This window comes from Geotrypetes seraphini, chromosome 14 (assembly GCF_902459505.1).
Source record: "Geotrypetes seraphini chromosome 14, aGeoSer1.1, whole genome shotgun sequence".
NCBI classification, from domain to species: Eukaryota; Metazoa; Chordata; class Amphibia; order Gymnophiona; family Dermophiidae; genus Geotrypetes; species Geotrypetes seraphini.
In genome coordinates this window covers 71,900,297-71,914,318 of record NC_047097.1, presented here as the reverse complement: position 1 = coordinate 71,914,318, position 14,022 = coordinate 71,900,297, and the positions used below count along the sequence as shown (strand labels likewise).

General features: G+C 41.1%; 1 protein-coding gene across 4 annotated transcripts in view; it reads right to left on the bottom strand.

The window, feature by feature from the left end:
- LRRK1 (leucine rich repeat kinase 1) overlaps positions 1–14,022 on the bottom strand; it is a 149,377-nt gene that overhangs the window by 17,235 nt on the left and 118,120 nt on the right. For all 4 annotated transcript variants that reach the window (XM_033919979.1, XM_033919978.1, XM_033919980.1 and 1 more), the window contains 5 exons: positions 12,669–12,918; positions 11,083–11,249; positions 9,126–9,323; positions 4,382–4,659; positions 3,158–3,352 (listed from right to left, as the gene is read on the bottom strand). In XM_033919979.1, coding sequence (XP_033775870.1) covers positions 3,158–3,352; positions 4,382–4,659; positions 9,126–9,323; positions 11,083–11,249; positions 12,669–12,918 — 1,088 coding nt within the window. The remainder of the gene's footprint in view (positions 1–3,157; positions 3,353–4,381; positions 4,660–9,125; positions 9,324–11,082; positions 11,250–12,668; positions 12,919–14,022) is intronic.

The following is a 14,022-nucleotide window of genomic DNA, read 5'->3' as shown; positions in this document are numbered from 1 at the left end:
AAACATAGAATATGACAGCAACTTTTTTGTATCATCCTAATATACAAGTACGTTGCCACTCAAAGTGTGAAGCTGCTTTTCTGCATGCATGTTTATAGAATAGTCCTCTCAGGCACAGTACCACAAATAGGCACACCTTGGTATAGTCCTTTAGTGTGGACCTAGTAGGCCAGAAGATGTCGCTCTTTGGTTGGGCTTAACTGGTAACAGCATGGTGGATACAGTTCTTATATTGTATTTTAAATATTATCTCTGTGATTAATATGGAGATAGGGGATATAGGCCTAAGAAGATTAACAGCCTTAATCATAACCAGAATACTGTTTTCACTCTGATGTTGACTGGAACTGTTATGAGCAGTAGAAAAGTTTCCAAGGATAATAAACTTAAGTTCAAGGATGACAAGAAGAAAGAGAAGAGTTTGATACAGTTGAAAAGAGTGGCCAAGAAAAATGTGGAAAGGCAGTCCTATTCGTCTTTGTTGTTTAATATTAGATCTTTGAAACACAACAATTAAATTATGGATACCTCAGCTAGACTGACCTTTGTAAAAGAAACATGGTTACCAACAAGAAAGTTCTCATTCTGTTTGATGGTTATCCACTGGGTTATAAGATTGACTTGTCTATGCTTGAATAATGAGAGGGGAAGGGCAGCAGATACAGATAAAGAAAATTTGATACACAGTTTTCCTAAACAAGAATCTCCTCCATGATTTCTACCATAGAAATTTGTATCACATAGTTATAGTTTAGATTCCTCTTTCCAATATGCATCACTTTGCACTTGCTTGGTAGAATTGGGCCTAATGTTACCTGTAACCTCTTGATTATAATTTAATACAATGGAGAAGACTATAATTAGGGGGAAAATAAATGGCGATAAATTTAATGAGGTCTTGTAAGCAATTACTATGAAAAAAATACAAATATTGCTTTAATGGTACAATCTTAGAAGGACACTTTGGAAAAGCAATTAGATGATGTTGTCCCTTTAAGAGGAGGCAAACCTTCACAAAGAAATACTTCCCTTTGGTATACTGACCATGAAACAAAAATGTAGGGAATTTGAAAGGAAATAGGGAAATGTCAAGCAAAGAAGGGGCTAAATGGAAGATATAGGTTAATTGTTATAAAATAGAAATAACTAATGTCGGGGTTATAGTACAAAAGCAGTCACTGTGTCCATTATGGAGGAATTAAGATCACTAGCAGATGGGTCATATGCACCTTGCTTATTCAAGTAGACATTTTATTTGCCTTTGGTATCATTCATTGTGATCATTACTGAGATTGGATGAGATGATGGCATAGCCAAGTGAATCCAGGCCCAACCAAAATTGCAGCATCCTTGCTAAGGCTGATGGGCATCCCCCAAGCCCCTCCATCTGAAGGTCATCCTAGAAAAATGGTGCTGGCCACGTGTCAATCACAACTAATGGTGCCTACCAGAAAACTCAGGTGTCTGCAATGTAGGCCAGGGTTTTACTGCCTAAGTTTTTTAGCGAATCATTCCTAATGGTGTCTAAGGCCCCTCCGTCTCCTACCATGCCCACTTAGGCATCCTGCTGTAGATGCAATTACAGTGCCTGTCATCACAGTTTCAGTGCAAGATTATTCTTTGTTATCTGGAAACTTTGGTACTTTACTTAAAAGGTTAAGGTCTGGTTTTATTACTGTTTTGAGCTGATTTTTGAGCTCTGTCAGTTCTCTCTTTTTAACTGGCCAAGATTTGGATAGCTTTCTTGTGGTACTTGATTCTGTTGTAGTCTTCTGGCATCTCTGGTGTCTGTACCTCGTTCTTTTTTTTTCGTTTTAAATGTCCCTTACTGTGCTCTATTCATTTGGGGTTTTTTTTTTTAAGTGAGCCAGAGTAATTTGATCAGAGTTACAAAGTTCTTCTGATTAGGCTTTATGATCACAGGATGAGCAGGTCTAACTCTTGCTAGAACAGTTAATCCTGTTGCTCTCTCTCTTTATCCCATATGTTTTCCGAATTCTTTGCCTGTTGGGATACTCTTTACATCTCTAACAGTGATGGTAAAGTATATCCTTTTTTATGCATAGGGCTTCGGGAGTGATGGGGGGATGACATATGCTATTTTGAAATTATTTTTGTGTTTTATTTTTATCTTCTCTTTTGTTACATTTTTATTCTTTCCCTTTCCTTACCCTTAATGTTTTGCAATCATGTCTGATATATTGCCCTACTACTAGTTCAGTTTTGGACTAAGTTATTTCCCCAAACCCCTGAAGCACTCATCTTGCTGAAAAATGTTTGAAGACAACAATGGACTTTTATATATGTAGCAATGCACAGGGATGTAAATGTTTCACTTACCCAATTATTTTATTGCTCTGAGTGCCTGATTATATTTCCAGTTGGCCATATTCTGTCAGTTAGGTGGGCAGTAGCTGCCCTACCACCACCTAACTCAATTGCTGCAGTAACTGACTGCGCCATTCAAAACCCAATAGGCACTTTCAATCGCCTCCCCAGATAGGCACTGGAATTGTGACATCATCATGATGTCTAGTGGCGCCTAAGGTCAACGTAGGCGTGGTTATGGCTGGAAATGACCTTAGATTCTCCAGTCACCAGTAATGTAGGTCTTTAAAACCTTGGCTTACATTAACAGTGCGTAGGTTTGACATAAGCCGCGATTCTGGTAATAGTGCCTACGTGTAATTGACACACGGTTAGTGTCGTTTCCAGAATCTGAGCCTTAATGTCTTTACATTTATATTTTCAATTTGGGCATTTCTCTTGTTTTTTTGGGTCTCTACTTTTAAACAAGTGAACTTATGTGTCTGTTTCTCCACTAAAATGATTTATACTAAGTTAGCCTCTAGGGGGAAAATGACTTGGTCATTAAACAGAATTGGGGGAGGCAAAGTCCATGTGGAAATTACATGTTCAAATTTACACACATTCCCACTGTGTGTTTTGTGCATGCTTTAATGAAAATACAGTTTCATGGGCTGCTCGCTATCTGTACTGTACATGCTGATAAAATGTTCAAAATTCAAACTGTAAGGAATACCCAAAAAGTCACAGAAAATAAGTGAACATTACTTGGAACAAGAGATGCAAAATTCTCTCTTAAGAATATGGTGCTTCCTTTTCCTATTTTCCCACTGCTTCATTCTGCTCTAACCTTCTCTGGTTTTGTGTCCCAACACTCCATCATCAGCACTTGCATCTTATGGAATTTCACTTCTTCTGGCTGCCCCAGAATTGGACGAATCCCTTTGGAGAGCTTCTTGGCAATCTGCAGTTGGTGATGTCCCAGTGCAGGCCGTTGCCCCGATAATAATTCATATAGGACCATTCCATAAGAGAACATATCCACCTGAAGGAAGCAATATGCAATGCCTGATTTACTTTAGCCTGTGTATAAATGTACATTTTAATAGCTTTAGAAAAGCACTTGGGAACCAATATCTGATCTGTAAACACAAACATATTCCTCTGAAGTATGGGAGGGCAAAATGCAATGGGATTTCTTTTGTTTGCCCTGTAAATTAACTTTGCATTGCGTTGAGGTAGAAATGCCTCCCAGCACTTAAGTTATTTTCACAGTTGCAAAAATAGGTTGCTCTGGCAATGACTTTCCAGGTTATATAGGTCTTCTATTGCAGCATTAATCACAGCAAATTCCAGATCTCTAAAATGTAGTAGCTCTGGGAAACTCTAGCAGGCAGAAGACATGGGGGCAAATGCAACCAAGTGAGGGAGACAAAGGAGAATCAGCAGAAGATGATACTCCTGCAAACACTTTTAGCAAGAAAGATGAGGAAGAAGCAGAATTGTAATGAAATGCAGCCAATTGCAGGAGAGCCAGAGAGGCTGATTAGAGAGCTGCTTTGGGGGAGTGGGCAACATGGAGGCTAGATTGAAAGAGTCACATGAAAAGTGAGAGACAATGAAAAACAAGCTTGCAGCAATAGAAGAGGCAAGAGGAGGAGGGGGAGGGAGAGGGAGAGAAAAGTCAGCAGCAGCACAGGAATGCTTAAAGAGAGCTGCTGGGCTACTCATTATTTAATGGAATATTTACTGTCTCACCTACTGATTTTACTTATTTAATCCAACAAACTACACAGGAAACCTGCAAGAGAGAGTGGCTCTTTTACCAGAAAAACTGTGATGTAACATATTCAGTACGTACTGATGTTTTATTGATATGATAAGTTATGTATGTTTTATTGTAATCTGCTTAGGTTTTAAGCAGAATACAAATTTTAAGGTTGACTTCTTTTTTTAAAATTATTATTATTGAGAGGGGGTGGGGGCACACATTGTACATGGATTCTCAGATTCTGTCCAGGTAGTATAGTCTCACTCTTTTCATGCAGGACTCTGTGACTGACTCTACTCGTACCTTTTCATCATAAACAATCCGAGGCCTGATCTCTGGTGCCTGGTACCCAGGTGTGCCCTCCACTCCTAGAGCACCTTCATGGAACGACTGCCTGGAAATCCCATAGTCGGACAGCTTGATGTTAATGAGCACTCTGACATCCAGAGACCAAACTAAAATGTTGTCAGACTTCAGATCACAAAATATGATGTTCTTCTTGTGTAGATAAGCCAGGCCAGTGGCAATCTGATAGGCTATTCTCTGAGTCAACATGTGGCCCAGTGGCATGAAGGAAGCCCCTGTTAAAGAGACATGCTGTAGTCACTCCTCTAAGACATCATAAGATATAGGTTGAGTGGTACTTTTTAAAACCATTACATTCTGATTTCTCCATGCATGTAGTGACTTTTATGAATGCTTACTGGAATGGCAGATTACGAGCTGCAAACTAGGGGAACAGGGTTTGATTCCCACTGCAGCTCCTTGTGACCCCGGGAAATCACTTAACCTCCATTACCCTTGGTAAAAACTTATATTGTGAGCCCACTAGGAACAGAGAAAGTACCTGTATATAATATATAAACTGCTTTGATTGTAACTACAGAAAAGCAGTACATTAAATCTCCTCCTCTTTCCCCGCCTAATTTTCCACCATGCTTCGCTCTGACCCTCAGGAGGTTGAGGGTGGTGGCAAAAAAATGCCAAGAGCATCTCACTAGGAATTTTTAGCCCTAGGCTCCACAGATCTTAGATCCAGACCACTTCACAAGGTGCTCACCCTTTAATTGTCTTTGACAGGGTCAGAGTCCAAACCTTCCACAAACTGTAAGGCAACCTTAGTTGTGTCAAAAACTTGGGGTTGACCATTGATCTAAACCTTCAGGCAAGCTGGATAAAGCAAACTGAAGCGTATGTTTCATAACTAATCTCGAGCATGTGGGTGAGAATGTTTTCCAGGCTGCTGCAGCTCTCACTGAGTAATCTTGAAAGCACAATATGTGCTTATTATTGTATTCCAGGGTTTTTCCTGAGTGCAGCGCTTTAAGTATGCTCAGTTTGTGTGCATAATTTAGTAATTTTAGGATGATCGCCCAAGGACAATCTTTTGGACCTCTCTGTGGCACCATGCAGTGGGCCTGTTCAATCCTCAGAGGTCCTGCTACCATCGACTTTGTCTTCTAGCAATTTCAATCTAACAACGTTGGTTTGTCATCTACCAGGGCTCGTACATCACATCATCTTCTACATTATCTACTCTTTGCTGGAGCTTACGGAGGTCTGTAGCAAAAGCTGTAAATCTGTGTTCCATGGCCTCCAGTTTATCGATAATGAATTGTACTTGTTTTCTAATGGACTGTTCCAATGCGGGTTTAATCTCTGTGGTTATCTCAGCTGCCCATGATGAGCTTGGAGTTGGCACTCTTGCCTGCCATCTTGCTCTTGCCTGCCTCTGCTGTCTTACTTTTCTCCATTTCTTTCCTGACTGATTTAGAGGCCATATAGATTGCCGATCAGCACACTCCACCAAGAATATTCCATGCTGAGTCTCCGTGTAAGTAAATGCTCTATTTTGGGGTCCCAACTTGCAGTTTAAATGCAGATTATCACTGGAGCAATGATTTTGTGACCTCCCGACTCCATACACCCACTGGAAGTCTCCTGATGTGCCAATTTTAAATCTGAGTATAGTGTCTATCATCTTCTACAATGACTTAGTGATCAGCACAATATTCTGTATACAGGTAAATGCCAGAAACCAAAATTATAATATTCCTCAGTCCCACTTTTTGCATACTTTCAGGTTGCACTTTTTCTGGTTAGACTAGGCCTTAAACAGCACTTAGATATTGATTATAATTGCTTAGAGGCTATTTGTGAGGATTTTGTTTTCATTAGACATCTAATTGCTTTCTGAGAGGTTTGAAGCCTTCAAATCCAAGTCACAGGAGCAAGTGGGAAGCAGAACTGCTTGCCCAAACCAACTGTCTCTTCTGGAGCTGTGTTCTAAATAGTGGTGAGAAGTAAACATATGGATTTCTTTAACAGATGTGGAACAAAAATGAACCTCCAAGGCAGCCATAGCCTCTAGTTTGTTGGCTGTCACACAGCATTGTAGCGTCAATCCAGCCTGAGTATACTTGATTGAGACGTTCAAATATCTCACGGGCCGTATTGAGGTGGAAGAGGATATCTTTTTCAAGGGCCCCACGGCAACAAGAGGGCATCCGTAGAAAATCAGGGGCAGGAAACTACACGGTGACACCAGGAAATACTTCTTCACCGAAAGGGTGGTTGATCGCTGGAATAATCTACCGCTACAGGTAATTGAGGCCAGCAGCGTGCCTGATTTTAAGACAAAATGGGATCGTCACGTGGGATCTCTTCACAGGGAAAGGTAGGGGAGGGTTATTGCGGTGGGCAGACTTGATGGGCCGTGGCCCTTATCTACCATCTCTTTCTATGTTTCTACAAAGGAAATACAGTCTACTAGCCAAGTGGAGATGGTTCTTTTGGATACAACAACTTCTAGCCTATTAGGGTCAAAGGCAACAAAGAGCCTCTATTTGCGAGGTCCAAGTAGCATACAAGACCAAGTTTTGCAGCCTGTGTGAAGAGCTGCTTTGGAAAGAAAACAGGCAAAACAATGGATTGGTTGAGGTGGAATTCTGAAACTACTTTAGGGAGGAATTTTGGATGTGTTCGAAAAACTACTCTGCCATGATAGAACCTTGTATAGGAAGGATCTGATACAAGGGCTTGAAGTTCACTCACCCAGCGTGAAGACGTAAAGGCTATGAAGAAAACAAACTTCCAAGTGAGTAGTTTGAGAAAACAAGATGTAATCGGTTCAAAGGGAGATTTCATAAGAACAGAGAGAACCATATTAAGATCCCAAGTGACCGAAGAAGTGGTGGTTTCATTTGGAATAGGCTTTTCATGAAATGGGCTACTAGGGAATGTACTTGAATGAAAAATGTGGAGAATTCCTCTGATGCAGCTCGATATAATTGGAACAGCAGTACCTCTGTCGGGATTGGGATCTTTACAAATTTGTACTGTTTGCAGCATATTAATGAGACTCTATTGAATGGACTTTCAATGGAAGATAAGTACACATTAGAATTGTTCACTGTATGATGGCTTCAGTTGTTTCCCCACTTTAGTTTTGGATATGCACCTTAAAGTTGCACATAGAGGATGCACTGGAGGCATGTGTTTTCAGCACTCTTCTGATTTTCTACAGAATAGAATCTATAGTGGAGGTTTATGACCAATGATGATAAAAGCTTCATAAGACTGAAATGGGATCTAGTTGCTGTTTCACTCAGGTCTTTTTTCTCCACTAGTTGTGAAGTGTTATTGTTTAGAAGGTTTGATTATTCTTCAATACAGAGACAAGAGAAGAGAGAACTGTTATTGGTAATGCATTTGACATACCGCCTTTCTGTGGTACAGCAAAAGTGGTTAAATTTATTAAATGCAGGTACTTTCTCTATCCCTAGGAGCTTACAATCTAATGTTTTTGTGCCAAGGCCAGTGGAGGGTTAAGTGACTTGCCCAGGGTCACTAGGAGCCACAGTGGGAATTAAACCCAGTTTCCCTGGTTCTCAGTCCACTGCACTACCACTGGGCTACTCCTCAAATCACTACTATACTAGATAAAATGGTTAATCTAACCATACAGTTGGCGGTAGAGCTGAGATTAGAACTAAAGTGATTTGTACAGTGACAATGCAGAGTTTGTAAACTGAATTGCAGAACCTCTCTTCACTTCTGGTCTAATTGCTCCCTTCCTTCTGCCTTCTTGTTACATTTAAGCTATGCTGTACAAAGCAAAGAGCCCTTAAAAGGGCTTCAGAGGGCCAGGTCCTCCCTAAGCTGTTCATGAAATACAAACCCTTGGAAGGAAACTTTTATACAGCAGAGACATAGACAGAGTCATTTTGGGGGTTGGCTAGAGGTGGACTGAGGGACCACTTATTTCCTCTCTGCTCATCCCCCCTCCCCCCATGTTTAAATCATACCTTTGTTAGCAGGAATGACCAAGCTCTGACAGCTGAAGAGGTCCAGAATCCTAGTCCTCTCCTGTGCTGCCTGAGCAATGCAGAAGTTATGATTATTAGTTAGGTATTGATATACAGCCTATCAAGGTTATCTAAACGGATTACAATCAGGTACTTAAGCATTTTCCCTATCTGTCCTGGTGGGCTCACAATCTATCTAATGTACCTGGGGCAATGGAGGATTGAATGACTTGCCCAGGGTCACAAGGAGCAGCATGGGATTTGAACCCACCACCTCAGGGTGCTGAGGCCATTCCTTCCTCAGTTGGTGGCATGTGTCAGTCACCAGTCACTGGCAGGCCCATGTATGCTCGGTTCAGTCACTGAAGCATGCTTTCGACTTCTGCACTGATCAGACTGCATAGACAGGGAATTGGGCAGTGGATCTGTTTGGCTGACGGGGCTTGGGCATTCCTCCCAGTCATTACACTGGTGATGCAATTTTAGAGGGAGCTTGAGCCCGTAGTGGGGGGGGGGGAGGAGGAGGAAGCCAGGCCCCTGAGGCCCCAGCCCTCCTCCCCCATGGTTACATCCCTGTAGACAGCAGGTTTGGATTAAATAGCAATCTGAGATGGCCAAGTTCCAAAATCTGGAATTTTGAAAGGTAAATATATCTTAATTCCAAAGAATCAGCTGTGACCCTCCTATTCACTATGCGCAGACGGTAGACCACTTTCATAAAGAGTCTTTGCCAGTGTTACCTTTGCTGTTTTCCAAAAGTACGGTTGTCAGACTCCCTAATGGAGCCAGCTCAAGAGCAAAGCAGAGAGGATGGATACATATTCCAATCAAGGAAACTATGCACGGGTGCTGCAGGGAGTGGAGCATGCTGGCCTCTTGACGGAATTCAGCAAAATTCCTCATGGCATCCATAGCTTGGAGGTGTTTAAGCATGGTATCTGCGTTAACAAAAGAGCATGTCACTTATAGAGAAGCTGCAAAGTGACAGCTGTACACATGGCACTTAATACAAGACACATTTATCAGGTAATGCACCAGTGCATCTCTACACTAGCTTCACATGAATGTGAAAGAGCTAATATTTCTCATCTATATTCTGATCAGTTTGTCCCTTTTTAAAAGGACAGGCTACTCCAGTCCTGGTTTTTCCTCACTGCATGCAAGGACTTGTATTTCTCTTTACCCTGGGGAAATCAGAATGGTAGAGCTCCAGAAAAATAGGACTAGACCAGCCACTTAATGGAAATCAGAGCCTAGTGTTTTCAGAAAGTCTAAACTCCAGACAACACAGTCGGGATGCATCTGCATGCAACAAATGAACTACCTTAGTTTAGGGAACTGTTTAATAACACTCCAGAAGAGGTGAGCAATATTTTTAACAACATGCAGGAACCCAGAGGAGGGCAGAGATTAACTAGAATCTGTGACCTCGCACTGGGAAATAAACCTAGCAAACCCAATAGGCTTTGCAGTCAATATCTGTTTCTACAAATAATCTAATCCACAATTTATTAATCGCACTATACCAAAAAGGTTCAAGAAGATTTACATTCAAAGAGGCCACAATATCTATGGGAAAATACAAAACCAATCAATAATTAAAATATCATCATAACATGAATATTACAACAAGTCGTATAAAAAAGTTTTCAAATTTTTACAAAACCTTAAGTAATTGAAATCCATCCTAATGTAAACAGGAAGATTATTCCAAATTGTAACGGCAGTGTAAGCAAAAAATGAGCTGAGCTGTCGTTTATACCGCACTCCTCTAATCTGTAGAAAATGTAGTACTAAAGTGCCACATACTGTAGGTAAAATGAAAATTACCCTCCTTCAATGCAGGTAGAAATGAATTCAGATGGCATTATGAAATGACATTCCTGTGGGTTTGTTAGATCAGGGGAGGAAATCAACACTTAACATATAAACATTATTTTCCATGCAAAAAGATCCCAAACCACAAAGCTGGTGCAACTGTATGGGTATCTATGCAGTATCTATGGGTACTTCAAACATCTGACAAGTTTCAAAGGGAAAGTACACATATGCTGTCATTTTGAGAATTGGTGCAAAGCCTCTGGTCAGGAACCCTTCTGGAGATTCTCATGGTAAAATCTTTAAGAGGAGAACAGTTAGTTATACTCCAGATCCTTTTTGAATGGCACACCTACAGATTCACCAGGAAACCAATTTACCAATGTTCAGAAAGAAGACGAAGAACTTTTTGTGCACCCATTAGGGGAGAGGGCATTTTCAAAGGGGATTCTGATCTCTCTTGGCATTTTGGAAAGGAAGCAGTTGTTTATTTTCATCTTTTCTTTGAATTTAATATTTTACTAAAGTGCATTGTTTTGGATGGACATGGTCCAGGGAAGCTGTTTTATAAGTTTGAAGAAAATAAACAAGTTAGAAGGCCTGTTACAAAACTAGCCTCAATGATGGCAATGTCTGAAAACCATTTAGCTGGATAAATGATTGAAAAGTACCCTCCCTCTCTCTCTGGGCAAGATCCATCCTGACAGCTCTTTGAGTTTATATGGGTGTCAGGATCTACTGCTTTGCTTTGACTGCAGCTGCTCCCTGCTGTCCCCTAGAAGCTGCTACCCTAAGCAATTGCCTAGTTTGTATAATGGTTATACCAGATTAATGATCTAAAGCATATATCAATAAAATAAAAGGTTCTGCATGCACTACCCATGGAGGAATCCAAAGAAGACTTGTATTTTTTTATCATGAATTTTTTCACAGCAACTGGTTTTCCTTGGTACTGCGCCTGGTATATGATTGTGCCACTGCCACCTTGCCCAAGCACGTGATTTTTGTTCTCACTGTATTCCAGGTCATGGTTTTCCAAAAATAATCTGCCAAAGAAGAAATGAAGCTTAGAATGAGTTCTCAAACTAATGAGGTTTAATTCTGTGAGTCTATCCATTGTATCCACAGAGTGCTCTAAATTAGGACATTATACACATTAGATAAAAGGCGGTTCACTATGCTGAAAAATGATTTCTAATGTGAGAATGATAGCGACTGGCAGGTTTTATAAAACTTGATATCGCAGAGCAGATTAGCTGCATTCTGCATACAAAATGTAAGGTGTTAAACACTAAGGGGCTCATAATCAAAAGAGAAAAACGTCCAAAAAACGGCCTAAGTCGGTCCTAAGCCTTGGACGAACATTTCTCAAAAATGTCCAAGTGCCGATAATAAAAACGGGTTTTGGACGTATTTCTAAACGACCTAGGCCTTCATAGTGCCGCTGAATGACCAAAGCTAAACGGGGCGTTTCAGGAGGTGTGTCGAGGGCGGGAGTTGGGCGGGACGTGGGCTGGCTTAGACTTAGTCGTACATCATGTAAAACCGAAAGTTTTACAACAGAGCCTAGACAGAACTTGGACGTTGTGACTTAAACCATGTAAAATATGGTCTAAGTCACAAAAACCCATCTAAAGTCACCAGATAAACACTGAAAACACATAAAACAGACTCCCACACACTACCCCAGTGATCACCAACCCACCCACTCCCATAAAAATTTTAATCATAACTTTAAAATTCAGCCTCCAGACCATCATCACCTGGCCGCCTGGCATAGGAAAGCCTAGTTGTCCAGCCCAGAGGCAGCTTAAGTCGTCTTGTGGGTGGATTAGGGACTCGTGGAGAGGGGGACCCATGCCCATAAGCCCCTGTAATCACTGCATTGATACTTAAACATGTGCACTCCCCTATACACCCCCAAAACCCTTTTGTACTGGCATATAAATGGCTCCTGCAGCCATAAGGGCTATTGGGGTGGTAGATAAGTGGGTCTAGGGGATTCTGGAGGTGGTTTGGGGGGCTCACCGTGACCTACATGGGAGCTGTAGTGAGATGATGGCATGGCACCCTTTTTGTGAAGTTCACAGTGGCATGTCTGGGTGTGCAGTCCATCACTTTGCAGACCCCTCTCACGTCCAACAGGGCTTGTTCTAGGCGTTTTGGAGTTGGACAGAAAGTCGGATGGAAATGTGGTATAAAGATAGACGATTTAGTGGCTTGGACGATCAGATCGGCAGGATGTATAATTGGACAATTTTCAAAATGAAAAAAAAAGTTGGACGTATCTTTCGAAAATGTGTCTTAAGCTGTTTTTTACTTTGGACAACTTACGAGATGGATGTAAACGGACTTAGACGTCCCTTTCGATTATGCCCCTCCACGCTTAAATAGTTTTTAAAAATTCATCATATTGGAAAACAAGCATTTTAGACAGATAAAACCACTTCAGGACCTGACATTACCTTGCAGGAAAGTCTGTCATGAAAAGCTCTGGAACCAGTTCCTGCAGAGGAACTGGGAGATCCGGGTGATTGGGGCACATCATATAGTCCACATCGACAGCGCTGAGGACGCAGTCCTCCATATTGAAGTAATGCCCTTCTTCTATCTTTCCTCCTGTCTCTGTTTGCCCTGTTCTTGCAGCTGTACAGATGTGGCATGGCACGTACTGCTCCATCAACAAAGTCCCATCACTCTCTGTAGCCATGAGTGCTATAGAAATAACATTAATAGGCTTTTAAGATTTTACCCAACTCTAGAGTTGGAATGTTGCTACTCTTTGGGTTTTTGCCAGTACTAGTAACCTGGATTGGCCACCATGAGGACGGGCTACTGGGCTTTAAGGACCACTGGTCTGACCCGATAAGGCTATTCTTATGTTCTTATGAAATGGTGCTAGGTTTCTTTGCATACTAAAGAATTAAGCACATATGTTTTTTAATGTTTTTATAGACAGTCACATATCTAGATGCTCTCATATGTCATGATAAACTGTACATATATGATTAATTTTGCATTAAGCAGTGTGAGTGCTAGTGAGACCTTTGAGTGGACTAACTGTATGTTCGTGAGGTCTGAAGCCTTCGAGTCAATGCAGAATTAGTGAAGGATGATCATTTATAAGTAAATTGTAGACTGGATTGCATACAAAGGAAGACTTTGGCCTTATCTGCTAATTTCTTTCCTTAAATCTAACTGGACTAGTCCAGAATATATAGGTTATGGACTACAGCCAGCAGATAAAGACAGAGACTAAAGAGCTGTGAGCTCTGCCCTATAAGAGGTACTGTGAAGTCACAATTCATCAGTATTCCTGTAAAAAATTAAATTTGGATTTACCATAAAAACATTCTTTTTGCTAAGATGTGGAGGAGAGACTACAGGGCTGCAGAAGAAAGTGTTTCCCATGGAAAAATCAAAGAGACTCCAACTTCTCCTCACAAGATACAATAAAGAGGAAACTAATCAGAACAACTGAGAAGATATCCTCTCCTCCAATTATAATGGTCTGGTTGGACTTGTGGACAGAAAGCTAGCAGGCAAGACCAAAATTTTCCTTCCATTTCACCCTAACCAGACCAGTCCAATGCATGAGATATAATGGGAAGAGGACATTCCTGTACCAAAATGCAGCCTCCAAATGCCACCTTTCCCCTAGCTTGCACATCTAATCTGTAAAATTTGAAAAGGAGTGTAAAGACAACCAAGCAGCGATCTACAATCTCTCTCAGGAAGAGTGATCAAGATTTGACCCAAGAGGTCACACTATTTCTTTGGTTGAATGAGCCCCGAAACTTTGGGGAACTTCTCAGCTTT